A 26,951-nucleotide genomic window follows, 5' to 3' on the forward strand; every position below is an offset into this window, starting at 1 on the left:
CCCCCCCCCCCTCCGCTGGTGATCCCAGTGGGAGACACTTCTCCCTGGATGGTCATATACGGTCTGACCTCCGTACCACCCTTAACGGTCCAGTGTGTAAGGTTTAGGTGAAAGGGATCCGCCGGCAGAAATTGAATATAAATAAGTATTACTGTGCACTGTGCCCCGTTAAAGCCAACACTGTATTTTGTACCAGTATATTGTTGTTATGCTTTGTGCATCTTATATTGTCATTACAACATAGTGGAGTCTCAGCAGCGCCCTGCTTTTAAAGCTAATTCACCAAAGGTAAATCTACATTGATATTTCTATCAACGTTTTCAGCAGGTCATATCAGTGCTAATGTGTGAAACTTCTATACAAAATCAATTACACCTGTCTTGTGGTGTTTGTTGATTTGTTTTGCTCGTTTAGAATGTACATGCACAACTGCACAAAACTATTTTCTCTTCTATCCTAGTATTATATGTATTATATAAAGAGCTTCTCATTACAGCTTTGTCAAATGAGCTTTGTCTTATTTCGTCAGAAGTTTTTGAAGCGCTCCTTTTTTTTCTTCTTGAACTTGAAAAACACAGGAACTAATGGGTATTCAAGAAACACTCTTCTCCATCTTTGATGTGTGACACAGATAAAAGTAAACACGTTTCCTGACACTGTGTTTGATGCATACGGTATTAGACAGTTTGCGGCTCATTAAAATATAATTGACAGTCAGTCAAATTACCTGCTATCCCATCAGCCCACCACAAAGCTATTCTTATCCCACTAAACCTCCTCTTGTGGGATGGTTGTCTGTTGTCTGAGTGTCTGCCTCATTCAGTTTGATTTTTCTCCTTCAGGCTCTTGTTTTTATGGTTTTACATCTGACACATCTCTTTCTGTTTCAGGCAGTGCTGGAGACCATCAGAAACCTGATGAACACAGAGTGCGTCGTCCCAGACTGGCTTCACGACATCATTCTCGGCTACGGGGACCAAGGAAGTGCCCACTATTCCAAAATGCCTAATCAGATCTCTGGGTTGGACTTCAATGACACGTTTCTGTCCTTGGACCATTTGCGTTCGTGTTTCCCCGATAACACCATAAAGGTCACAGAAGAGAATCCTGACCTGCAAGTCCCCCCTTTCAGGTGAAAGTCAAACATCCCATTATAAATTGAAAGAGAGAAATAATACAGTGAACCAGACACAATTGATGCCGCAATACTAGATATTGTATTGTATGGTAATATGTTGGTTTATGGCCATAATCCTATTTTCCCTCCTTTTGCTTTTTCAGAATCAAGTTTCCCATCTCGAAAAACGCAGACAAAGGCAAGAAGAGAAAGGCAGATGAAGAAGTGGAAGACAAAGAGAAAGACATGACCTTGCTTGTTGAGCCCTATGTGCCGCCCAACCGGGGGCCATATCCCTACAACCAGCCCAAACGGTGAGAGGTCAAGGCAAAGTCACTGGTCCTCCCAATTAACAACTGGTCCTGACTGTATCGATTAAGCTTGTCCATGTTTCTCTCCATAGTTTTTCTTCCAGTGTTTAATGTAGTGGTGCTGTTTTGGTTGTGTTTTTGGCAACATTAATTGTTGCTTTATTTTTCCTGTACTCATTAGAGCACCACAACATAATTGCCCTTCATCTAAATTTAAGATTCATCTTCTGGTGTTTAAGGATTTCCGGCTTAAGCTTTGATATTTAAATCTTGATGGCAACAGCATTTCCACAGGGACGCCCCCGCTTAATGTACTTTCAAAAAAGTTCAGAACAAAACTTGCAGCATTAAGCGCCTCTTAAAAGTATTAAAAAAGTCGAGTAAAAATTTGTTTATGTTGTCAAGAGCAAAAACGTTTGCTCATTGATATCATTTTTCTTTTTACAGGAATACAATCCAGTTCACTCCCACTCAGATCGAAGCCATTCGAGCTGGGATGCAGCCAGGACTCACCATGGTAAGGACGTGGTATTTAGGATTTTATTGTATGATGTGCTCACACAAGTTCTAAGGTCGGATTGCAAATTTCCAAAGAAAACGACGACGACAAAGAGCGGAAAAAAAGATGAACAGACTCCAAAAGTTATAATCATTTTGAATATTTGGCTTCAACAGAAAAAATGAAGCCAAAAAATGCATAAGTCCAGTCTTATAAAGTCATCAGGCATAAACTTGAGAGCCAGTAGTGCAGGTTCCTACTGCTCCAGCTTGCCGATGAAATCTTTGCAGACATTAATCCTAGTGATGGATAGCAGGGGAATTCCCTCGGCAGTAAATTTGATGACTCAATCTCCATCATTTATGTAGAGTGTTGACACATCTCCATGAAATCCTAACCGTAATTTTCGCCTTTCCAGTGAAATGTTCAACCCCGACATAAAATGGCATAGAATCTTAGCTATGGATTAGTCCAGATCAAACACACTTCCAGGGTAATGCCATTCCAGCCAGCTATTGTATCTCCAGAGTTGTGTAGCTGATTTTGCTACTCCGTGCTACTCCGCTGTGGTGACTAGAAGCTGGCACCGAGCTCTGAGTTATTTATTGTTGCAGCAATCTGAGGTAAATAAGGCGACGAGGCTATCATCGGAGTCGTAAAACAACTCAACATGCAAAGCCTCCTCTGCTGCTCTCCTCACTCCCTCTAGCCTCCCCTCTTGGCATATGTCACAGTCATTAGCAGCCATAACAAACACACACTACCTCCCAGTCTGCAGAGCTTGGCTTTCATGTTGGGGAACCAAGGAGCTGATTATGTACTGATTTATGCAGGGGCATCTAATTGTACTTACTATTTTTAGCACATATTACTCACCTGAGAGACCCACACTCAGACCAACCTGTTTCATGAATATTTATTCATTAAATTAGATGTGTTATTCCCCCAGTTAAATACGTACAAGGCTTATTATTATGGTAACAGTGATGAAGACACTAGAAGTTAGATCGTAAGATGCATTTTCTTTTCTTCCTATAGATTTTCTCCTTTTTTCTGTGGCTCTCTTGTTTCTCCCCCATCTGTGCAGTCAACAGGACTGTCTTGTCATGCCAGGCAACACCACTCTGCACTGGGTTCGTCTGAGCGTGGCTAACGATGGGGCACTACCCTAGCCTGTTCTGACATGCCCATGGCCGAGCTGTCACAACCACTAGATTGTCTACAGGGGGGGAGCGCCTTTGCAGCGTAACCTAACTTCTGATTATGCTTCTCTTCTCCTCCTCTTCCTTTCTATCCATTCTGCTTCTCCAGGTTGTAGGACCGCCAGGTACCGGAAAGACGGATGTTGCCGTTCAGATCATCTCGAACCTCTATCACAACTTCCCTGAGCAGAGGACCCTCATAGTCACACATTCAAATCAGGTTAACCCAACACACACACACAAATAAACCTACTCACACACAGCACTTAAGCACTAAAACCAAGCTCTGATCTCTGCAAAGTTTCCCTAACACTTTGTATGAAGCTGTCGAGAGGATTTACAGTTTGTGTTCAGAACTGCCCATTAATCAGGCCTTAGTCATATTCAAACCTTGGAGGAAACATTTTTAATCTGAGCTCCCTCCTGCCCTGGTTTTACCCCCCCTCCCCCCCCAGTATTTAATCATAAATTAATCTGCTATTGTTTTACTTCAGTGGAAACTTGCCAGAGGGAAACTTATCCACATGAAGTAAAGCTGGAAATAATGATAAAGAAAACTTTATTCTTGTGCAATAGTTCTCCTTAACATTTATAGTTCTTTTACGGAAATAGACACTTTTAGTTGCAAGGCAGTGACATTTTGTTTTTAAAACAGGTTTCATACACAGTAGTAGATTCAAGGTGCTTAAAAAACACCAATAACAAGATCAGAACAGGTTCATATGCACTGGCATTGTTGACAGATAATAATAAACACACATTGAAGAAAGGGTTTTCCTTGTTTGATCATGTTTATTTGTTGCCATGTTTCGCTCCACTCCAGGCTCTGAACCAGCTGTTTGAAAAGATCATGGCTCTGGACATTGATGAGCGTCACCTCCTGCGTCTGGGCCACGGAGAAGAGGAGCTGGAGACGGAGAAGGACTTCAGCAGGTGAGACACACACACACACACACCCAGGCACATGCAGCCAAACAAACAGAAATACACATGCATGGAATCAAGACTAGCTGAATTACCACATGCATGTGTGAAAGTGCATTCAATAAATTGTTGTATGCACAATGCAAATCTCACAGTTTGATCACAGCCGACATTATACACACACACACACACCCAAAAACACACCCACACACGTGTATTAACGCAGTCCAGCTGCCCACATACATAATTAGTGTGAGCCAACACAGTGACAGGGCGACTCGATACTTCTATATGCCAGGCCAGGAACCTGGTTTATCTTCATTAGGCATCATTGGCCTCTCAGGCCTTTCTACCAGGGTCAGGGATCTTTCCCCACTGTCCTGCACTCACAAATAAATAGAGATGTAGATTTACGACAGGTATGTATAGAAAATCTGAAGACCCCAAGACTGTTTCCCGCTACAAGTCACAAATAGTGAGTCATTCTGGACATTCTGGAAACCTTTTCAGTAAACAGTCTACCCCAGTTCTGAAATATTCATCTTGATCATTCAAAATCTGTATTTGTAGCTTTTGCTACCAACAAATTCTTGAAAGTTCTTATAATCCATAATATATATTGTAATTAACAAATAGTTTAAATGTTAAACAAAATGTTTAAGAAGAAGAGAAAGTACTCGTTTCCCAACCTCAGCGATACACTGTAAACATTGTTTATTTAATTCAGTTCAGGAAGGAAGGAAGGAAGGAAGGAACCTTAAATCTGTGATCAGGGACATTACCTGGCTGTAATTTTAATAAATCAACATGTCGATTGAATGCTTTACTAGTTGTTTTAGAACATTCTTTGTCTTTAATGGGCACATAAAACAGACAATTCTACCATTTCTCATACTGCACTGGTGGCAGGGCACAGTACAAATAGCCTCAGACAAGAGCCACTAGAGTCCTGTTAAGGAAGCTCCACCAGCTCTCTCGCCCACGTCTTTTTGTGTCTGAGTGTGAGAGATGCCTTGAAGGATAGTGACTCAGTCCTCACTACTGCTACATAGTGAGATTGGCAAAGAGAAGGTGGGGGACAGTGCACTTTAAGCACTCATGACAGACTCGAGATACCCCAAACATTTACAGTTCTACATCCCTGCCACTATATTTACCACCATTATTAGATGTATCAGCCAGAGCCGTCTATTTTTTTAAACAGCAATTTTTTAACCTTGGTTCAAATAAAGCTCATTGTTATCGAATATTATTCAGCTTTTACGCTGCGTCTATTTAAAGTTCCCGTATAGCCGACATTGTTAATTACCACCTCATCCATCTGTGGCTCTGCGCAAATTACACCCTATATCTCTTAGCAACACTTGCAGAGGAGGGAGGAAGGGAGGGTTTAAGTGCATGTCTCATCTCCTATATGCTGCTCAGTGCCAGTGTACAACTTCAGAATGAGGAGCACTGAATGGGAACTGGGGTCTGCACAGGGAGGGAAAGCAGTCTGTTGCATTCTTAAATTATGCAGCAACAGATATAAAAGAGAGAGCTTTGGCTAGCAACATTTAATATGATCCCCGCCTGCCTGGCTGCCTCACAGCAACATGCAGACTCTACACTCCTTCCACCCCACTGACACCGAGGAGCCAGAGAGTTTTAATTAACACTGTATATGAGATGAAAAATGGAAGGCAGTGCTCCTCCGAAACAAAAGGGAAAACTACATTACTATCAATTAACAATGCCTCCCTGAATTACGTGATGAATTTTGTGCCTTTTTTTTAAATGAGATTTTTAGAGCGGAACATAGAGGAGATCACATTTAATATTAATTTGTTGACAGTCTCTATTTGTACCCTAGATTCATTAAAATCAGTAGTGCTGTCCAGGTTCCAGCATAGATGCCGCAATGGTGTGCAAGTTTAACATTATTGGATTTAAAAAAAACTGTCGATAAATTCAAATTGTTGTATCTATTTAGGGTCTCTGTCCCCGAGAGTAGATGAATGCATTACAGGTCTGTCATCCTAAGAAGCAAGGTCACTCCCCCGTTTTTTAATTTTTCAGGCCAAACAGGCAGATCAGTGTGGTCGTCTTTGAGTCTTCTGCTGACTGAGGATCTCTGCACCGGGTCTAAAAATAGAGCTCACCTCTAGTATTACCCTGCGACCCCTCCCACATCCTGTCTGTGTGCGCTGCTCGTTTCATTGCCACCTCCTGATTGCTCTCGAGCATTATTGTTTGGCTGCACACAGAAAGGGATGCATGATAGAACCTGTAGAAACCTTTACGTAATCATAGTCATCTTCAACCTTTAATCAAGGGCCATATTTTCAAGATATCTTACTCTGTGAAACCCTACATGTCCTCAGGTGACCAGAATGCGAGCACCCTCAGGCTCTGAATCAAAGGGCAGAAACACAATACAGGCAACTACAATCAGATTCACTCAAAATCAAATCAACAATAACATGACAACCATCAGATTGATATCAGCGCAGCTCTATTAATCAATTCATGGGCGATAAACAGTATTACACCATGGTGGGAAGAGATCCAGACCAGATCAGAGATTGAATACACATTTGGAGGATGCGTTATATCAGTTGTTTGTCTGAGGTGTAAACCAGCATGTAGGTCGTTCCTAAACACCACTCTCTGCTGCTCCAGATGGTTGTGACTCTGTTTATACTCTTACAAAAATGTTTGGAAAGTTGACTAACGATGCCGTGCTGTGCGTCTCCAGATATGGCCGTGTAAACTATGTCCTAGCCAGAAGGCTGGAGCTCCTCCGGGAGGTGGGGAGGCTGCAGGAGAGCCTGGACGTCCCGGGAGATGTTTCTTACACTTGTGAGACAGCTGGACACTTCTACCTCTACCAGGTAAGACTATAACAATGGGATTTTTTTTTTTATGTGACGAGAAAAAAAGATGCAAAATGTGACTGCATAAAAACATTAACAAAACAACATTTCTTCTCTTAGTATTACTACTTAGCCATTAAACATCTTTGAAATTTGTTTCAAAGTTAATATTGATATTGATTTATGAGTTACAGAGAAAGTTTGGAGGATGCAGGGGATATTTTGCAGAATGAATTAGAATAGATTTCTGCATTGTCTGTCCTGGTCCTCAGGCATATTCATGCCAATCAAATCCAGACGATTTTAAAGTGCATTCCCCACACTCGCTGCTCTTGCTCGGACTGCAAATACCTCGAAAGTTTCAACCCTGACTGTTTATTCCTGTCACCTAATTATCTCTGTCCTCTCAGGCTGCTGGGGAAAAAAATCCTCTGCAGACAGTCACTAACTTACATTCTCATGCTTCACTAGGAGGGTTTTAAAATAGACATCATAGACGGTTGTAACATAAGGAAGTGCAGGGTGTATCTCCAACCTTTTTTTTTCTTTGTGATTTGTTAAGGTAAGGATAAGTAGGAAGGGAATGCATCATACGTGTGGTGTTTAATGTATGTCTCTATATCTGAGAACATTTCCCGTGAAACATGTAGTCGTAAAACTTCATATTTAAATGATTGACATCAAAATGAAAGCAGAGTTTAAGTCAAGTTCAAAGATTGGTGTTGCAAGAACTTGTGCATACTCACTAGTAGTACTGAGTAGAATAAGCTGTAAAAACTGCTAAGTACTCTTAATAATTTAGGTATGACTTCATGGTACTCATGGGTAAGAACGCCTGTGTTGAAGAGCAGCTGGTGTGATCCTATCGCAGAATGGTCTTTAAGTCTTTAAGTGGTCTCTCTGTCTCTCGCACAAACCTCTGTGGTTCCGTATTAATTTGATGCTGTTTCCCAACCCACACTCAATTGAAGCTGAGGTTTTGTATTTGTCTTAGCTCTGAAATCTGTCCATCAGTGTAGATTCATTTAAAGATGTGAATGCGATGGGGTTGTTAGTGGAGGGAATCCGTGACCTTGAGGGAGACTTTCTGTCATCAAGCGATGAGAGCAATGTAAATGTACTGAGACCTTGTATGTCAAGGTTTTGATGGGGTCTTAATAGTCCGTACAGACAGATACTTTACACACAATTAAGCCGAGTCCTCCAGCACACTCATTAATGATATCCTTAAAGTATTTTTCTGTTCCACAAGGGTATTTATAGAAGTAGGCTACCCCGCTGTTTGGTTGAAGCTGGTTTATTAGGAGCTCAGCGGGGGCACCTCTGAAAGAGTGAGGCAATCTCTTCTCATTTGTTAAGTTTTGAGTAAAGTGCTTCTAGATAAGGTCACACAGGTTTAAAGAAAATACATCAAGCACCATTTAGGCAGGTCAGCCTAAATCTCCATCAATGAACTACTCCAGCTTTTTGGTGATTTTTCAAATTTAAACCAATTTGGGATACCACTGCACATAATTTTTAATTATCAGTTAATGTAATATGTCGTTTTGAGCTTTACACATGAGGTAACTGCATTTACCTTTACTGATATATGTATGCTGATGCTGTTATCTTACAAAATGAACAATGCAGAAAATGCCCATTTACATTTTTTTGTAAAAATCTATCTAAACTCAAGCTCTTTATATTTGGTTATATTTTAATTTTCTATTTCTTTCTCATAAAGGTTTTATACTGACATCTTGCGAATTAATGGGACTTTTCTTTTATGTGTTACTGCTAATATCTCATTCCTAATATCATTATTGACCTTGAAAGCACATAGAACCGGCCAGTGTGCTTGTGAAGTTTAAAGAAATAAGTTATAGAGACAATCTCACAGACAATCTCTGCTTGTGTTCCGCGTGTGGAACTAATGTCTAAGTACAGGACGCTGTCAGGAGTTTACATGTGAATACACCTGACGTCTGCACTCTCTGCCCACTACAGGTGATATCTCGCTGGGAACAGTACATGAGCAAAGTCAAACCCAAACAGGGCAAGACGGTGGAGGCGGAGGCTGTGGCTTCATTCTTTCCTTTCCACAAGTACTTCTCCAACGCCCCACAGCCCGTGTTCAAGGGGCGCTCGTATGAAGAGGACATGGACATTGCAGAGGGCTGCTACCGCCACGTCAAGAAAATATTTACCCAGCTAGAGGTAAGGACACACACATGCACGCCCACACACACACACACACACTCCCCCACTGAGCGTCAATCAGCGGGATGTAAAGACGGTACCTGACTGCAATAAGGCGAGGCAATTTTATTTATAGAGGATGTCAATACCGTTAAATTCAACCTGCTTTATGCTAAAATTCACATCAGCACGCGTGAACACACAATTAAAAATCGAAAGTCAGCTAGTCATTTCCTTTTTGACTAAAATACACACACAAACACACAGAATATGTCCATTGTATTTGGACCGTTTCCAGCAGGTTGTCAAGTTTTTGAACATTCCCTCTTGCACAAGTAACTGTGTGTCAATGGCCACCATAGTGACCGGTTGCTGTAGATTCCCAGTGAATGAATAGTGAAACACTGGCTGTCTCTCAGTGATGTGTCTTCTTATGATTGGCTCTCTTGCCAAGTCATCACCTCTTCAGTACTGAACAGTAATATATTATACATATATGTTTTATGACCCTTTGGGGAAAAAGGTAGGCAACACAAAAATGGTCGAGGATATGACTACTTATCTATTTTTAAAAACTTTTTTCACACTTGGGCACATTGTCATCATTTCTATATTTCTATAGGGATAACAATAACCTTTCAGATTTATGGGTACACCAAGGAGGTTTCTGAAAAGCAATAAAGAAGTTATTGGCTTGGGGTAATATCCCAACACATGTGGTGACCTTGATTTATCTGGCTGGCCTCTGTATCACTGCATCACAGCACCTCTCCCTCCTCCCTGAGCCTCACCCATGCTGCAGTGGAATCTGTACACCCATTAAGAGGTATTGCTGTCAGTGGTGCAGGGCAGGGGAAGCAGCATCCTGCTGAATTTGCTTATCTGTCTGCCTTTCAAAAAGTAAGAGCAGTCTCAAATAAGCTGTCATAGGAATATCCCAAGAATATATTGCTCGACAGACAGGGACACGGTGTGCCTCCTGAGATTCCTCTCTATAAACATCTCCTGTTTCCTCCTCCGCAGTCCCACCACACCTTTTTATTTACTTTTCCCCCCCTTCTCGCTCCTCTCTGTGTCCCTGAAAACCTACCATCTTGATTTCACCCTTCAACCGCTCTGGAGCCATGAGGGTTAAAAATAGACCCCATCAATATTTTATCTTTTGATAGGTTTTAATATAGTGCTAAAATAGTAACTCATCAAATATTTATGTCTCAGTGCTGTCCGAGTCCGTTCCTCCTATCCTCCCTCCCTGTCTCTCCCTCTGCTGCCCGTGTACAGCTGGTGTAGCAATGTGAAAATAGCACGACCTGTATACCCTGATCCTCCCACACCGCCACGATGATCGACTTTCTCAAGTGAACTGATTGGTATTTTTGTTTAAAAAAAAAAACTGGACTTTGATTTTCCATTCCGGTATAAGGCATGTAAGAAGATACCTGCCACACTTCTCCTCAAGGTGCAGTTATTGAACAGGAAACTACACTAGTACACTCTCTGCACAGCAGCCCTGTGTGGTTGTCTCAGTATCTGCATCATGGGTAAGGAGGAGAATGTGGAAATTAACATCCATCTCAGGTGATCCAATTACGAGTACACAGCTCTAAATACAGGAAGCATTGAGGACATTTGAGATCCGATCACTCGGACCACATTCGGACGTGGTCTAGGGTGCATGTAGACTTTTGGCTGTGTGCACATAAACCTGTCCTGGGCTACACTGATCACCATTGACTGCCACTTATCATTTCTTTCTCTTTCTCTCCATCCGAAAAACATTTGGTCAATGTGAACAATAATTATGAATGTTTTTAGTTTACATTTAGAGGAGGGAAGTGAGATCTGACCACTAGTGGAGACTCATTGTAATGACAGGTGTGACAGATTTACATCTTCCCTTCTCGTTTCCTCCTCTCTACCCTTGAAGGAGTTCAGGGCCTTTGAGCTGCTGAGAAGTGGCCTGGACCGTTCCAAGTACCTGCTCGTGAAGGAAGCCAAAATCATCGCTATGACCTGTACACATGCTGCACTCAAACGCAAAGACCTGGTGGAGCTGGGATTCAAGGTAGACTCCTCTCACCTGACGCTTGTATTCACTGTCGTTACTTTCAGTATTTCTGTTAAGTTACATCTCTGTCTCTCTCTTCATTAGTATGACAACATCCTGATGGAAGAAGCTGCTCAGATTCTGGAGATCGAGACCTTCATCCCTCTATTGTTACAGGTAAGCCTCTCATGAATAAGTCATGCAACTTTAACTTAATATCTGCATGATTAACGGTTAAGACTGAGATCTACACCAATGCCCTTCAAGAAAATTCTCTCCCGAAACCCGAGGTATTGTAGTAACTTTCCACATTAGGTGTAGTTTAATCGTTAACCAGTGACGTAGTGTCCTACTACCTGACTTGCACTGTTAAGATCTGACTGATGAGCTCCAAACACATTAATGGTGCTTGTCTTTGGTAGTTGTGCCTAATTGTCCGAGATAGTGCTGATGTCTGTTTACAGATGAGGTCGTTAAGCACATCGGCGCATCCAACAACCTCGCCAGAGCTCCTCTCTTTATCTCTCTTCTCTAGTGAGCCATAGCCGGAGCCTACTGCCAGGTGCACGTCACGGCTAAACTATTTATTCCTCCTCCTCCACTTCCCTGTCATCATTCAGTCAATCATCTCTTGTCCTTGATTTCAGTGATTCAATCAGCTCTTGACTTAAAAAGCTCGGTGTATCAGATTTGTCTGAGATCAAGACACAAACCACATCTGATTAGCAAAATTTGGCAGCATGATGTATACATGAGTCAAATAGGCTATACTGTGGCCGTCAATGCATCACTGCCAGTGTCTAGGATTTAGGTAATTTAGTTGGGAGAAAAGGAATACAACTATCATGAATCCTGTTTTCGTTAGCTTTGAATTAGCACTTCATAGAACACAGAACCAGAAAACCATCCTAAGAAAGTAGCCCAAGTCTATCAATGGTCTGTACATCCAATTATATTTTGATCTCACTCTGGAGAACAGCTGCAACCACCACCTGTATAGTGCAAAATGCAAAGATATTTACTGAGTCTCACATGGAGTCTTATTCTCTCTCTCTTATGCAAAGATCCTTTATACACATTTCACTTTGGTATTGTCTCTAACAGGCTTTCTGTTTATTTTTCTCTCTACAGAACCCAGCGGATGGCTTCAGCAGACTGAAGCGTTGGATCATGATTGGAGACCACCACCAGTTGCCCCCTGTTATCAAGAACATGGCCTTCCAGAAGTACTCCAACATGGAGCAGTCTCTCTTCACCAGATTTGTGCGGCTGGGAGTGCCCACCATAGACCTGGATGCACAGGGCCGTGCAAGAGCGAGGTGGGTCGCCCTGGCAGGAACACAATAATAGTTTTTACTCTACGTGTCGAGCAGTGTGTTAATGAACAGTGTTGTCCACTCAGTTAGAGAGCATACAGTAACAGCAGTGTTTCTTCTCCCTGTTCCCACAGCCTGTGTAATCTGTACAACTGGCGCTACAAACACTTGGGGAACCTGCCTCATGTCCAGCAACTGCCTGAGTTCCAGGTGCCCAACCCCGGCCTAACCTTTGACTTCCAGCTTATCAATGTAGAGGACTTCAATGGTGTGGGTGAATCCGAGCCCAACCCGTACTTCTACCAGGTTAGTAGTACACACAGCAGTACATAAATACACACACAGCGCAACAAAAAATGGAATCTAGTGTATACTTCAAACCTTTCTACTTCTAAAATCCACAATCAAACTAGAAGGGTGCTCTTACACACAGGTGCACACACAGTGTTGAACCAGCAGAAATTATTCTTGTTACAGAATGTGTGGCAGTTTCCAAACACAGTTTATTCACTCCCTTACACAGATACACACTCTGCACACTTAGTTCCATCAGAGCAGAGAACCATATCCCTCCCCGGCCTCCATCTCCTCTGGATTGGCTGCTACGCAGCGGCTCATTCATTATTAAAATCTAATGGTTTAGCTACCGGTCCATATAATATATTCATAACCCTTACTGGTCTGCAGCTAACACTGTCTGCCCATCTCAGACCAGTGGGTTGGTCTGTCACACAAGGAAGCAGACTTTATTTCATTGTGACAAGATTTTTTTTTGTGGGCCGGGGATGTGGTGTGGTGTAACATTTTATTTTTATTTTGGCACATCACCAGCACAGGAGCCCAAATGTTGTTTTCAGATATAACTGAAAAACTACCATGTAGACAACAACAGTCAAAACTAGTTTCTTCAACATGATTATCTAGTGGTTCTGAGAAGCTGTGTTCTTTTTTTAAAGGAAGGAAAAATAAACCAGATTAGTTGTTGGAGATATATTTTTCAACACCACAGAGGATCAAAGATCCAGAAGCATCTGATTAATTTGTCTAATTAGTTGATAAATTAACATAAACAAACAAGTCTTGATTCATTTATATAAGACAAATGTTTAATGAATCTATTCCAGTGCTCCATGTTGGTGCACCGTTGAACATTGTGCATGCTCGTGTCTGTTTCACTTAGTGTTTTTAAATCCAAATCATGTGCACTTCTCGAGACATGAAGTCACATGAGCCTCAACTCCATTTGCCTGTTGCCATTTTCTGGCGCCTCAAGGGAATTGCCAGTATCACTCACGCTGTCACGCACACAATCACACACACACCCATTACCCTAGATTTAACCCTCACAGCTAAATGCCCAACCTTAACCCAGTCTTAACCCTTAAACCCCATTGAAGCTTTGTCAGTAAGACCAAAATGTTCTCAGATTTCACAAATGTCCTCTCTCCGTACGCCGGGCAACTCGGAGTGGTCCTCACAAAGATAGTAGTGTGCACAGTCCTGCACTCACACAAGCACACACACTTTTCAAGGAACTGGGGGGGGGGGGGGGGTAAATTGGACACTAGAGAAGCAATTGTATCCACCGCATGCTGAATGCCTGTCACAGCTGAACAAACACTGCACAAAACCCCCGTTTTACACCTCCACAGGAACTGTATACCCATCACACACACACACACACACACACACACACAGACATGCACACGGACAATCCATAGTCCAAAGGTCTGTCCGTGCTTCTCTGGCTCATTTACTAAAGCACTTTCCTTATGGAGTCTCAGCCCGTTAATAGTACTTCCAAAGTTGTCAGATGGCTCTTACAGGGTAGATGCTTATCTAAATCCACATCTTGTGTTGTTAGAAAGAGGCTTTACTCAGCCAACCAGGCCTGCTACTGTAGCTTCCTCTGCTTCGCTGCATCTTAAATTGCTTAGGAGCAAATGGCGTGACGTGCTTTACTCACAGGTCGTCCAGATTGATATGAATTTATTTACCTCTTATGTGCTTGTATCTACACCACAAGCCTCTCCCTCCTTCTCCCACATCTCTGTCTCTCACCACCTGTTTCATCCCTCCATCCTCCACGGTCTTCATCTGGCCTCGGCCTATTGGCTCAAACCCTTTATGGGTTGGGTCTGACCTGGTTGTTATGGTTACCCAGATCTCTGGGGTGTGAGGGCATTAGATCACATTTATGTTAAACATGCACATAAAGTAGGGAAAACTGGAAATGCCAGCCAGATGTCTACTTAGATATCACTCCGTGTGTATGTGTGTGTGAGAGAGACTCATGCATATGTATATGGTTCTCGTGATCTTTTTTTCCCTCTACGACGATAAAGCAACCTAATTAATATGTGTAATGCAGTCAGATTCTTAACTTAAATTATGGGTATACAGCCACAGCCTTGATCTTACATCTCAAATGGATTGGTTGCTACTTAATAATTTTTACTCTAGCTGTTGGTGAAGCATGATTTTGAAACAGGACTACTTGGGAAAACAAGATTGATCAACTCGACACTGATATGCATATCATCTTTAATTTACCAATTTTGAATACATTCAATTTAGAGCAACAGCAACACCTACCTGACGTCTGCTGCTGGACTTGAGTAAAGAATTGAGGCGTGGCCATTAAAAATGTAGAACTTGTGCAATTTGGAGACAGGTAATGCATGAGGAGCAACAAAGGCTGTCACTGTTTTTGATGTGTTGACTCCAGTGCAGCTGGACCGGGAACATTTGATGAGGCTGCATAAATTATTATCAGAGATGTGAGGCTGCAGTCCAGGCTTAATTGAAACTGCATGAATAATGCAAACTGTTGCCCTCTTTTTTTTTGGTCACATTTGAAGGGCAGAGTACAGCCTTGGAGCGATGATGCTCGTGCACACGCTGAGGAATTTGTTGATTGTAGAGTACATGCGTGTTTGCTCGTTTACATATTTAGGACCGTGTTATTATTTAATGTGCCTGTATTTGCATATACATTTATATTTTAATATGCACTTTAATGTAGAATGTGGAAACAACCCGCAGCAGCCAGATCTGAGATTCTCAATTCATGTGAAATGTAGCATTAATACTAGTTTGACGACATTATGCCACCAGACTAAGTTACAAAAAGTTTGATGATGCAGCCTTTTGTCACACATCTGAAAACCAAATTAGCTACTCCCCACTTATTGAAAATCAGAACCACATTAGAAAATGTCTCCTCCTCCTCTCTGCCTCGATGGAGGGGATCCTGGAATGGGACATTTTGTCCCAGCCTGGCGAGTGGTGGTTGTTGAGCTCTGTCTGAGGCAATTAATTCCAGCCCAGATCAGATTGCTACTCATGCATGAATGAGCGGGCTTTTATCCGGCTGGAAATTTAAACCCTTGACAGGCGGGAAAGGGCCAGAGCAAGATGTTACGAGAGGATGTGAAGAGCGAGGTGTCAAACACGAGCAGACAGCTCTGGATTCGTTGATAGGAAGAGAGACCCCTGTATTTATGATTTACTCAGAAATCGTACAGATATAAAACACATTTTTATGTCAATCTCCCAAACATCAATTTTGTCTCCATTCGATTTGAATATTGTAACGTGAAACATATAATAATGTTGTTCTTATCCTCTTCCCTTATCTCTCCTCCTGCGAAGAACCTGGCGGAGGCCGAGTATTGTGTGGCTCTGTACATGTACATGCGTCTACTGGGCTACCCCTCCGACCGCATCAGCATCCTCACCACCTACAATGGACAGAAACACCTGATCAGAGACGTCATCAACCAGCGCTGTGGTGGCAATCCCTTCTTCAGACAGCCCAACAAGGTAAGGACACGTGCACCACTTAATTCATGCTTTAAGTAGGATGCAGTCCATTCTATCAAATAGATTGTTATAAAATGCTATATAGGAGCCATTTTTATAGAACACATGGGTGTAAGATTGCAAGTTGAAATGTGCTAATATGCAGAATTCTGTTCAGAATCTGAATTATTTTATTTGCCAAGTATATTTGCACATACAGGAAATTGCCTTGGTGTGGTGTGGATGTAGTGTCCTGTAAGAAGGCTAAATCAGCACACACCTTCCTTTAGCAGCATCATTGGAAGCCTTTCAAGGATTCACACTCTGTCTCTACATTCAGCCGAGGGACTTTAATTCACCGGAAAATCCAAATACAGGACATATACGTCTCCAGTGGTGTAGCTCACAAACACACCCGATTCCACACGTATGTGTCTGCTCCTAATCACTTAAGGGTGACCGTTTTTTTTTCCACGTTCCCAACATATGTGTTTTCACACTATACATTATATATGTGTGTGGGAGTCGGACTAGTTAAGTGGGGACATACCTTATACACATGCCACGCACATGAGCACAGTTTCTTCACAGCTCTGGAAGTCAGCTGCTGTCAATTCACCAGCATCTTACTCTCTGTTACTGTGAGAGGGAAAATCCACAACTCTCAATTCCCACAAGGCTACTGCTGTTTCTGGTAAATGTCACAACAAACACACACTTGTTCTCTTAAGTTATTTATCACTAACAACAGTTTTGCAAGTCTTTATACTTGCAGTAACATACAGTAATCTTTTGATTTAAGTGAATCTACATTGGTCTCATGGAAGAGTAATAAGTGAGTCATGACAAGTCTTGATCTGCTTACACAGTTTTAGGCAAAGCAAATTTATTTCCTCATGGCATTCATTGTCCGGCTTCATCAAATCATGAGACCGTTCAGACTGCTGCAGGTCATAAGACCCAAATAGAGCAGGACACCGCTGTGCTCTCTCTTCTCTGCAACAGGGAACATACCAGCCAACTGCAAACCTCTGTAAAGAGTGTGTGCACTCGTTTGTTTCTGCCTCTTTAGGATGTTGTTCTAGTATAAACACTGACCTTGTCAGGGCCAGTAGACCTCATGGGGACCAAAGCCCGGTCCTAATGAGGCTAAATGTCATGCCTGAGATCCTGGTTAAGGTTTGGGCTATGATGTGAATTGTGGTGAGGTTAGTGTTAGGCATTAATCGGTCATGGTTAAAGTTAGGGATGTGTTTTGATTATGCTGTCCATAATGAATGGAAGTCAATGCAGTGACAAGGATAGATGTGCAGATTTATGTGCGTGTGTGTTTGAGGAAACGATTTCAAAGAGCCTGGATGCTTAGAGAGTGGGTGTAAACTCTGAGCTGTGATCATCCCTGAAGGATCCCTGTTGAGTTTTGTCTCCATCCAGCCCACATTATTCCCCTGAACTTGCTTTCTCTCCTTTACACGGTGTTAAGTCAGCAAAACGCTGGCACAGTTTCCCCTCACTGTTCTGTTTGTACTGCCAAATGCTTTTACCCGCTGGCCTCCGTTTCTTCTTTCCTCTGTGTTCATCCCTTTTCTCTACCCACATGCTCACCTTCTTCTCCTGGCTCTTCAGGCCTTTCACAGACTGAACAATGTCTCAGACTATCCAGCATTTCCAGAGAAAGTTGTGAGATTTCAGTAAAAATGTCTCCATCACATTTTTTTATATAATTGTGCCGTAGTGAGAGAGAGGTTGCATATTGTTACTGCTTCTCAAGTGTAAGTGATAAAGCAAGGTGTTTCTCCACACCGGCCTGGTGTAGCTTCACATTGTTTTTTTGTCAACAAATATAATGAAATCTCAATCAGACAATCGGCCCGAAACTAAAATTTAGATTTTTTACATTTTTAAAATGATTCAAAAACACATATTTCTAGTATATATTTTTATATAGTTTTGTTTTTGGCCAATTGGAAATATGTGGCACAGAGGAAGTGTATCCTCAATTCATAGATTTGTTTTGTTTAATTTGTTGACGATACAAAAAATCTACATTTATAAGGTATAAAAAAACTCTTGGCAAGTTGCTTTTCATGAATTGCCCAAGTGATTTGTGTTAACAGTTTGCAGTTTAAAGTTAATGGTGCATTCTCCCACCTGCAGGGTTGGAGTGTTTAATGATCCTTCCTATTGTTGTGTCTGTGTTTTGTTATGTGCAACCCCACCTTGTTGCTTTGTCATCAAGTGTATTCCCTGTTCTGACAGCTCGCCAGAAAACTGTGCTTGGTCATGTCGGATGTCCTGCAACGTTAAGACATAAAGCATTATTCCGCGTGCTCGTGGCCTGAGTCAGTATGCATGCCCAGCAATAAAGTGACAGGGGTGACAGGCCGTTAGATTTGCTGAGAAGAAAGATAGCCAGGGAAGGGGAGAGATGACAAAGAGAAAGGGACTCTTGTGGGAAAACGCTGAGCGGCTGAAAGGTCATCATGCTGAGCGCTGGGTCCGGTGTGTCTGACAATGTGTCACAGCGGCTAAAACCAAGAAAATGTCAACAGACAGCACCCTTTGCTGTCGTGACTTTAATTAAGGAGGGCCAGTTAGCACCAGTCACAGTCTCAAACTCAAATGAAGACACTAGCTGAATCCCAAATCCGGCAGTTGGCACACATATGCATGCAGCTATGCACCAATGCATTTGCATATATGTTTTTTCTAGTGTATTCTGGGAATTATGGACAAAGTACACTTCATTTTACTTTTGGGTCTGTATTTTCATCCCTTGGATAGTATGTATTCGTTCATATCACTGAACAAAACGTAATCCCATAAATACAAACTGGATTCAGAATCGTAACATGTGTCTTGCCACGGAAATCCAGAGAAGTAAAACGATGAAACACAAGTGATGGATTGTGTCATTAGTTAGTTTGAATTCACATCAATGTTCGAGGAGAGAACTAGAAGAGAGGAAGGACATTTTGCATTCCTCCCTTTACTAATTCACATGCACGCACAGACACACACACATACACACATACACATAAACACACATACACATTAACACACACACACACACACACACACACACACACACACACACACACAGACCCCTCCCTTCTCTTCTCTGCAGAGCAGAAACTTTCCTCACAGTAAACAAAGTTCCGCTGAGTGGCCTGAACGTGTTAGAATTAAATGTGGACATAGACGGGACACAGGCCTTCATGAAATCTCCCAGCGTATCTTTTTTTTGACAGATATGCAATTCTGAGAGCTGTCATCCCAGAGTCCCTGATAATACTGCAGTGTGACTTGTGTAAATACCACTGTGCATTGCAAGGCAAAAAAATAGGGAAGATCCAGATTGATGAACATTAGCTGAGACATAGTGTGTCGTGAAAATGATTCTCAACTTGCATGTGTGTGTTTGTGTGCCTCCTTGTATCCACAGACACGCATGTGCCACAATGACACTGACCTCTGTAATTCACTCCCTGGAAGATTCCTCATAAATAACTAAACACCATGCAAAATGCTACACCTTGGGGAGATTCGCTATCCGTGCTTCGTTGCCACTGTCTGTGGGCTAACAACCCCCCCCCCCCCCCCTTTTTCTCTGCAAGACAATCTGCACTGTCTCATTTTAAACCATGCCGTTGTAGTTATAAATCCATAGTTGTAGCGTACCTCATCAAAGTCTGCATATGGCACAAATGTGTGGACGTGTGCATTGCATGTGTATCACGGCTGTTTGACTTCAACGTTTGTCCTTTGACGTGCACATACAGCCCTCCACGCCTCGTGCTATTGTGAAAACCGACATATTGTTGCCTCTGGTGCTGCACCTGTTCTGCATAGCAACACAGAGACCTAAATAAATATTGGTGTATTCCCTCATTAGCCCCAATGCATTTCCTTTCACACACTAAACCCAATTTGCCTTCTTTTTTTTTTAACCCAAAAGGGGGTTTTGTGAAGTGGTTCCGTTCAGCAAAGGGAGTTCCAGGATGGCTGGAAGTTGTAAGAGCTAAAAGGGCTGTGCCTGTGACCACAGCATGTTTTATTTAGCTCGGGTTGGTTCATAGGTCGGCTGCTGTTCTCCTGGGCTTGTGTGGCTTCTCGATGGTAGCTGACGTCCTATTGATCCACTCTAGCATATAGATCTTCAGAGGAAAGGCAACCTGTCTCTGCATGGCTTAGGATTTCTCTGCCTGTAGCCTATATAACCTGAGAGTAGTCTTTTCTGTACAATATCAAAGGACTTGGGACTTGTTTTGTTTTTTTAACCTCATGCCGTATCAGAAGGCCTCATAGTTACTACTTTTAACTTTGATGCCAATGCCATAGTAAGATAGAGGATTCTCAATGTTGGTCTTCTGTTTTATATTTCACATTTTTCTTGATCATGCTACCCAACAGTGAAACACAGGACTTCTTCTTACCATTTGACCTGAAAGTGCTAAATACAACACTTACCATAAGTCTTGGTTGCTGTTACTAGATAACATTAAACTCAGTGAATGGACGTTTTGTGTTGAAATGCACCTTGGGAGCTTTAGTTAATTAAATATTTTATTACCCAGTTGTTCAGCATCTATTCTGACCTTTTTGACAGAGTAGGTTTTCTACCAATCCAAGATTTAGAAATGCTACAAAGTCACGTGAATCACATCACATAACAATGTCACTCCTGGAACCTGAGGGATTCAAACTAGCTCCTTCAAGTAGGCAACTCAATTAAAGATGGACAAGAAGGCCTGATACCAAGACCTGTTACCGGTTTTATTCTCCTCAGTTTTTACTGTTGAATCTCCACTTCCAGGCTACATATCAAGTTTCAGGTGCAGGTGCAGTATTTCCTCTGTATGTAAGGTGCGATAGTCCTGACAGTGTCAAAGCACATCTCTGTTCCTCATGTTCAGAAATAAGAACTCTTCCGAACAAGACAGGATTACCATGGGTTTAAAGGTGAATTGGCTGACATATTTCCTCTGGTGTTGAATGAAAGATTCCCCCAGAGAGCCACTTCTCCTCCATTCTGTGTCTCCCTGAAATAAGCTGTGATCCAGTCATGCAGCGTGGCCCCCAGTTCCGTTGCCCTGGGTCTCAGGGGCCCAGGTAAGAGGCTAGTGGCGTCAGATGCCCTTTAAGCCGTATTAGCCCTGCCGGCTGCCCGTGTGGCCCAACGCGATAACAGTAATAACAAGACAACACAGGCACCGGTGCTCGTCGAAAAGAAAATCAGTCTCGCTCATGTTTCTGAACATTTCTGTTAAATCCTTTCACCTACCTAAAACGCAAACACTCGTTTATTTTTCGAAGTACACACTGCTGTAGCTTAGGTAGCACATCTGATGATATGTTTCTGTCCAGCTATGAGTATATTTTTTTTGTGTGTGTGTCCATGCAGGTGACTACAGTGGACAGGTTCCAGGGTCAGCAGAACGACTACATCATCCTCTCACTGGTCCGCACCAAAGCCGTGGGACACCTGAGGTAATTACTCCGATGCACGCCAAGCAGAAAAACGTACCTGACCCAGAATAGACACCATCAGCAGCTCCTCCTCTGCAAACAGACTTGTGTACCTATGTGGATGTGTATCTTCACCTTAGATACACATCCTCCAGGAATATGCCAGATGCATAAATGCAGACGTGTAACTCTCCGGAGACCTGCTGCTCTCAGGAGGCGCTCTCTCTTTTGTGATGTGTAACTACTGAACGCAGTTTGCTAAAAGGACTAGAAACAATAACAGTCTTCACTGTCTTGAACTATGTATGAGCTAAATTTGACGCGGGGACTCTAAAGGGGGCCTCAGGACAGGAACTAACGCTACCTTTTGTCCCGGGCAAGAGGAAGCTATTGTGCTCTGATGATTGGGCTGAGAGTATCGAACAAAGAGCTCCGTTCTGAACCGAGTCAAACCATATAACAGCGATTAAGATGCATGATTGTTAACCACACTGCGGCAGTATTTTTGTCTTTCTCTCCACATCCCAAAGCTCGCCGCTTAACTGTACTCCCCTGCTGGCCTCTCTTCACAGTCTTCAACTCGCCTTTTCCTTATCTCTCCTCTCTGCCGCCTCCTTCCTCATTTCCCTGAATTGATTTGTAGTGAAATGGCCTTTCCCTCCTCAGCTGCCATGAGATCCCAATGAGCTCTTCACACTTAAATCGCCGCGTGTTTTTAATACCAGACAATTGAGGCTGAACTGCTCCACGGCACTCCGAGCTCGCCCCGCCGGCCTCTGGCTGTGATGTACAGTAGCTGCGGCTGGAATTGCACAGCTCACAGCTGGACCGCCAGCACTTCATCCGTCCTCACATTGGACAGACTGCAAATTGGAGCCCCAGTGTGAATAATAACCCATTCCTTTTGAGGCTGGATCCACACACACACACACATGACCTGTGAACATGGTCCGCTTTAACTGGCAAGAGAAAAACATTTAAGAACTAGATGAAGCAATAACTTTGTGTTCGCTGGGAATGAGAAGTGCAGCCGGCCCCAGAAAGTGGTCATTTATCTTGCCAGCAGTGCCTGCTCTCTTCTCAGCATCAGTCACTTGATCTTGTCTTACGCTGGATATTAAAGCCTTTTGCACATCGCAACACATCCCTTTAACAATTTGCAGTTATTCAATGGAGGAGGATAGGACAGTGCTAGAACAGTTAGTTTCTCTTCACTTTGATGGGGATTATTTACCCGGGACAGGCCCTGTGAACCTACTTCTGCATTCAGCTTCTTGCTGTGAGTGATCTTCAGTGTTCCCAGGCTCCTCCAGAACACACGCTTATCTGTCAAGGTTAGAACAGTTGTGGTTACAATAGAATAGTTGAACTTGAATTCATTTAAACCAAAGCTGTCTCCTTCCTGAAAAGGGTTTTGATTAAAAGCTCTTTCGTCTTGTGTACGTACAAGCTGGAAAAAGAGCAGAACTTATTCTACAAAAATTACTTTGTGGCACATCTTAAAAATGGCTGTGTTTCACTTAGTAGCACAAGCCCCCTTTACTGTGTGTCCCTTCCCCCTTCTCTCTCTCTCCATTTCACACCTGCTGTCCACCTCTCTATCGATGCAATAAAGGCGAAAAATGCCCATAATAATATGTTTTAAAAGAAAGTAATCTTCAGGCAAACTGATGTCCCTGTGACCACAGTTGCTAAAATAAGTATGAAGTTTAGACAACATGGGGCTATATTCATCCTCCAGGGGCATGGCCACGACAGGAAATCTGATTCCTTCCACCGTTGGGAAAAGAACTAAGGAAAATGCAGCTCCAGTATCAAGGAGTGTGTGACTGCACCAAACATTGGGCTCAGGAAGAAAGAGAAATATAAATTTTTTTTACTGGAATTTGCTAAAATGCATGTTGACAAGCCCCAGTGCTCCTGGGAGATGCAGATGAAACTAAATTAAAATATTTAGTTTCGTCACATCAGCTCTATGTTCACACCTCACACACTTTTTTTTAATGGTTCACTTTGTAAAACTGCAAATTTTTATGGCTTCTGCACAACACTGTCTTACTCTGTGTATTGTAAGCTACTTTAATACACCCCCAGACTTTAGTCCCCAATTTTTCAAACAAAGGAAGACCTGCCCAAGACTCGAGCTTTGATTTTAATCTGTAGAACCTGTACGCTTCCCCTTAAACAACAGAGCAACTGAAACACCTGAAGAGTTTCTTTCTAATGCAGTTTTTCATATTCATGCTTTAACTTAACATTCATTAATATCTTGGGGTCCTTGGCTCTTCTGAATGGACGGTTGAGTGGTTCAAAGAGCAGTGATTCACGGGATATTCTTGTGCTTTCCATTGTGTTTCTCACCTTCGGGGGGGGCACGCTGCTGCTCCACTGACTTTACCTCCTCCTCCTGCACGTCTCCTCGTGGCAATCTGTTGCCGTGACAACCACAGGGGACACAGCTGACCATATGATGAGCTGACCCCTCGCTCTGACAGGAGAGGCCTTCCTGCTGATACACACAGGCACGCTCACATGTAGGAGCACACACTGTGACAAGGAAGCACAGATCCAGACACGCTCTGACATGTACACACACTCGCATGTGGGACACACACACACACACACACACACACACACACACACACACACACACACACACACACACACACACAAATGGTACTCGTCCACTTTGACCTGCCGTGTCACAGCACAGCCCAGGTGGGCGTTTCTCACTTGTGCCATGTCCACAGGCTATCGTGCCTCGTGATTGGCTCATCTCCTCTAGAGCCGCGTGCCCATTGGTTCTAGGCTGTTGTAGTTTGTCTCCGTGGAAATGTTGTGCTTTGAAGTTTAGCTTTTTTCCCCCACCATGCAGTGTCTGTTGCTCCAAATGTGCAGCAGTTCTCACACAAATCTGTAGGTCGTACACGTTAACTCTGACAACGGGTTCCCATAATCCGTTTTTTTTTTTTTCTCCCTTCTACATATTCATGGAAGTCATCATCCATATTGCAAGAATTAATCCTCTTAATCTCCTGAAGTGCAAGGGTGGACTTTTTTTTTTTGGCTGCATGTCAATGTGTGCACTGTACGTGTTAATGTTAGTGTATCTCTGCACGCGTGTGTCGAATGCTTCCCCTGCTTGAGTAAACCAAAGACTCACTCCCCCTCAATGCTCTTTTACTTCCGTGCTGTGTGGCCCTGCTTTTGTCTCCGTGTAGATTTATAGGCAATCTAAATGGTCATGTTTTTGCAAAGCTCCATTAGGTGGATCCACACCAACACCTAAAACACACACTACGAAGATTTATCACGTGCTAAAACATTGACAGGTGCCGTGTTTTTCATCGGTCGTCTTAGTGAAACATCGATTCGGCCTTTAGAAGCTCCCCAGTACTGTCTCTCTTCCTGAATGTCCGTTGTTTTCAACTGTAAAAGCTCAGTTATGCTCCACATTAGATATGTATATGGTGATGGACGTCTTTTGAAAACATGCAGACACGGAGGAATCTGACGAAACAGAGCAGTACCACCGGGAATGGGGGGGGGGGGGGGGGGGTGCAGCAAAAGGTTTCAGCGAGACACTAAGAGGAAGACTTCAGGCGTCTATACTTTGCATTCAGTGGCATTCCTCTACAGTGGGGCAGATAAACAACCACTTTGGATTTCACGCCGACTCCTCTGTCTCTAATCTGTTAATTCTGCTGGATGGCAAGAAACAGTCACCGGTCTGCCCCTCTTCTGCACCCTCCCCCCTCTCCCTCTCTTTGTCTGCTGTTGATCCCTGCCCTTTACCACCCATCTCTTTTATTTCTCTCTTAGCGTCTATATTCCCCCCCCCCCCCCCCCCCTCCCCCTCTCACCTATCGCTGCTTATCCCTCACTAAACCTCTCTCCTCCCACACTACACTGCCTTTTTCCTTTCTTTACAATCTTCATTTGATTCCTCCACTTTCATCCTGTTAGTCAGTTTTTGTTTTTCTACCCCCTACACATTTCTTCTCCTCTGTCAATTTCACACGTTCCCCCCCCCCCCCCCTTCCCGTGTCAAAACCAATTGTCAACTTTTTTTTTTTCCTCCACAGGGATGTGAGGCGTCTGGTGGTTGCCATGTCAAGAGCCAGACTGGGTCTGTACATCTTTGCACGAGTGTCCCTGTTCCAGAACTGCTTCGAGCTGACTCCTGCCTTCAACCAGCTCACCGCCCGACCTCTGCAGCTGCACATCAGACCGCACGAGTACTACAGCCAGGAACAGCCTGTACGTGAACACGCATGCATGCACACGCTAGTTTCTTGAAGGAAAATAATCTGATCTAAAAACCAAGCTTACTTCTAGGCCAGGGGCCATTTCCATAAAACTGTTGCCCTCTCCAGCGTCTCCCCGTGCTACTGCTGACACCGACCCCTGCCTCCATCTAATCCCACCTCTATATTCTGAATGGCATCTTCATTCCTCTTGGTCCTCTCCGGTCCCAAGTCTTACCGCAGCTTTACCCACAGGCCCTGGTCCGTTAACAGCATTCTGCACGGGCCATCTGCAGGCATGGGAAACACGGGCCCGGCTATAATTACACCCCAAAGGTCAGAAAGCAAAACCACTCTCCCCAAATCCCGCCAGGGCCACTGGAAGACGACTGCTGTCTGGTCACTGTGTCTCGCTGACTGGCGTGTGTGGCAACAGGGGGTGTCCAAAATACCCCACAGCCTGTGACACTTCCTGTGACTCTGGAGTGTTCAGTCCCATGGGGGACAGCTGTTTTGGGCACACACATGTGGCCCCTGCTTAGCCCGTCTCTCCGGAGTCAGTAAACCCCCGCTGCTTAACACGCAGATGCAAATCAGAAGTCAGATTTCGTCTGGTAACACTCGATCAGGACTGTGACAGGCTACTTAGCCGCGCTGATTCAGGGGCAGTTCTAAAAAATAAAGGACAACACTGCTGCTTAATGCTCCATATGGATAAGTAGGTGTTTACAGCGTGATTAGAGAGAACAGGACAGGCGGTAAAACATGATGCCTAATCACACTCAATCACTGAGGAGCACATTCACACAGTGATGTCTTCACTGACGGTTTCACAGCAGTAAAAGTCACACACAGTTAACTTTTACATTACTGGAGCCATCAGCGCATTCAAATTGACACGATGCCCAGAGGGCCTCTGTGAGCATCACCCCTGTATCCAGGAGGTAACGGCCCAGTCCATTGAATATTCTGCTCACTT

The 26,951-nt window shown here is 43.3% G+C and overlaps 1 protein-coding gene across 4 annotated transcripts in view; it reads left to right on the top strand.

Moving 5' to 3' along the window:
- Positions 1 to 26,951, top strand: part of aqr (aquarius intron-binding spliceosomal factor) — a 46,121-nt gene that overhangs the window by 16,887 nt on the left and 2,283 nt on the right. For all 4 annotated transcript variants that reach the window (XM_053433995.1, XM_053433996.1, XM_053433997.1 and 1 more), the window contains exons 21-34: positions 891 to 1,132; positions 1,282 to 1,431; positions 1,876 to 1,945; positions 3,239 to 3,349; positions 3,953 to 4,062; positions 6,791 to 6,926; positions 8,898 to 9,107; positions 11,017 to 11,154; positions 11,242 to 11,313; positions 12,268 to 12,455; positions 12,587 to 12,758; positions 16,107 to 16,277; positions 21,661 to 21,746; positions 25,811 to 25,985. In XM_053433995.1, coding sequence (XP_053289970.1) covers positions 891 to 1,132; positions 1,282 to 1,431; positions 1,876 to 1,945; positions 3,239 to 3,349; positions 3,953 to 4,062; positions 6,791 to 6,926; positions 8,898 to 9,107; positions 11,017 to 11,154; positions 11,242 to 11,313; positions 12,268 to 12,455; positions 12,587 to 12,758; positions 16,107 to 16,277; positions 21,661 to 21,746; positions 25,811 to 25,985 — 2,031 coding nt within the window. The remainder of the gene's footprint in view (positions 1 to 890; positions 1,133 to 1,281; positions 1,432 to 1,875; positions 1,946 to 3,238; positions 3,350 to 3,952; positions 4,063 to 6,790; positions 6,927 to 8,897; positions 9,108 to 11,016; positions 11,155 to 11,241; positions 11,314 to 12,267; positions 12,456 to 12,586; positions 12,759 to 16,106; positions 16,278 to 21,660; positions 21,747 to 25,810; positions 25,986 to 26,951) is intronic.

This window comes from Pleuronectes platessa, chromosome 11 (genome assembly GCF_947347685.1).
Source record: "Pleuronectes platessa chromosome 11, fPlePla1.1, whole genome shotgun sequence".
Classification (NCBI taxonomy): Eukaryota; Metazoa; Chordata; class Actinopteri; order Pleuronectiformes; family Pleuronectidae; genus Pleuronectes; species Pleuronectes platessa.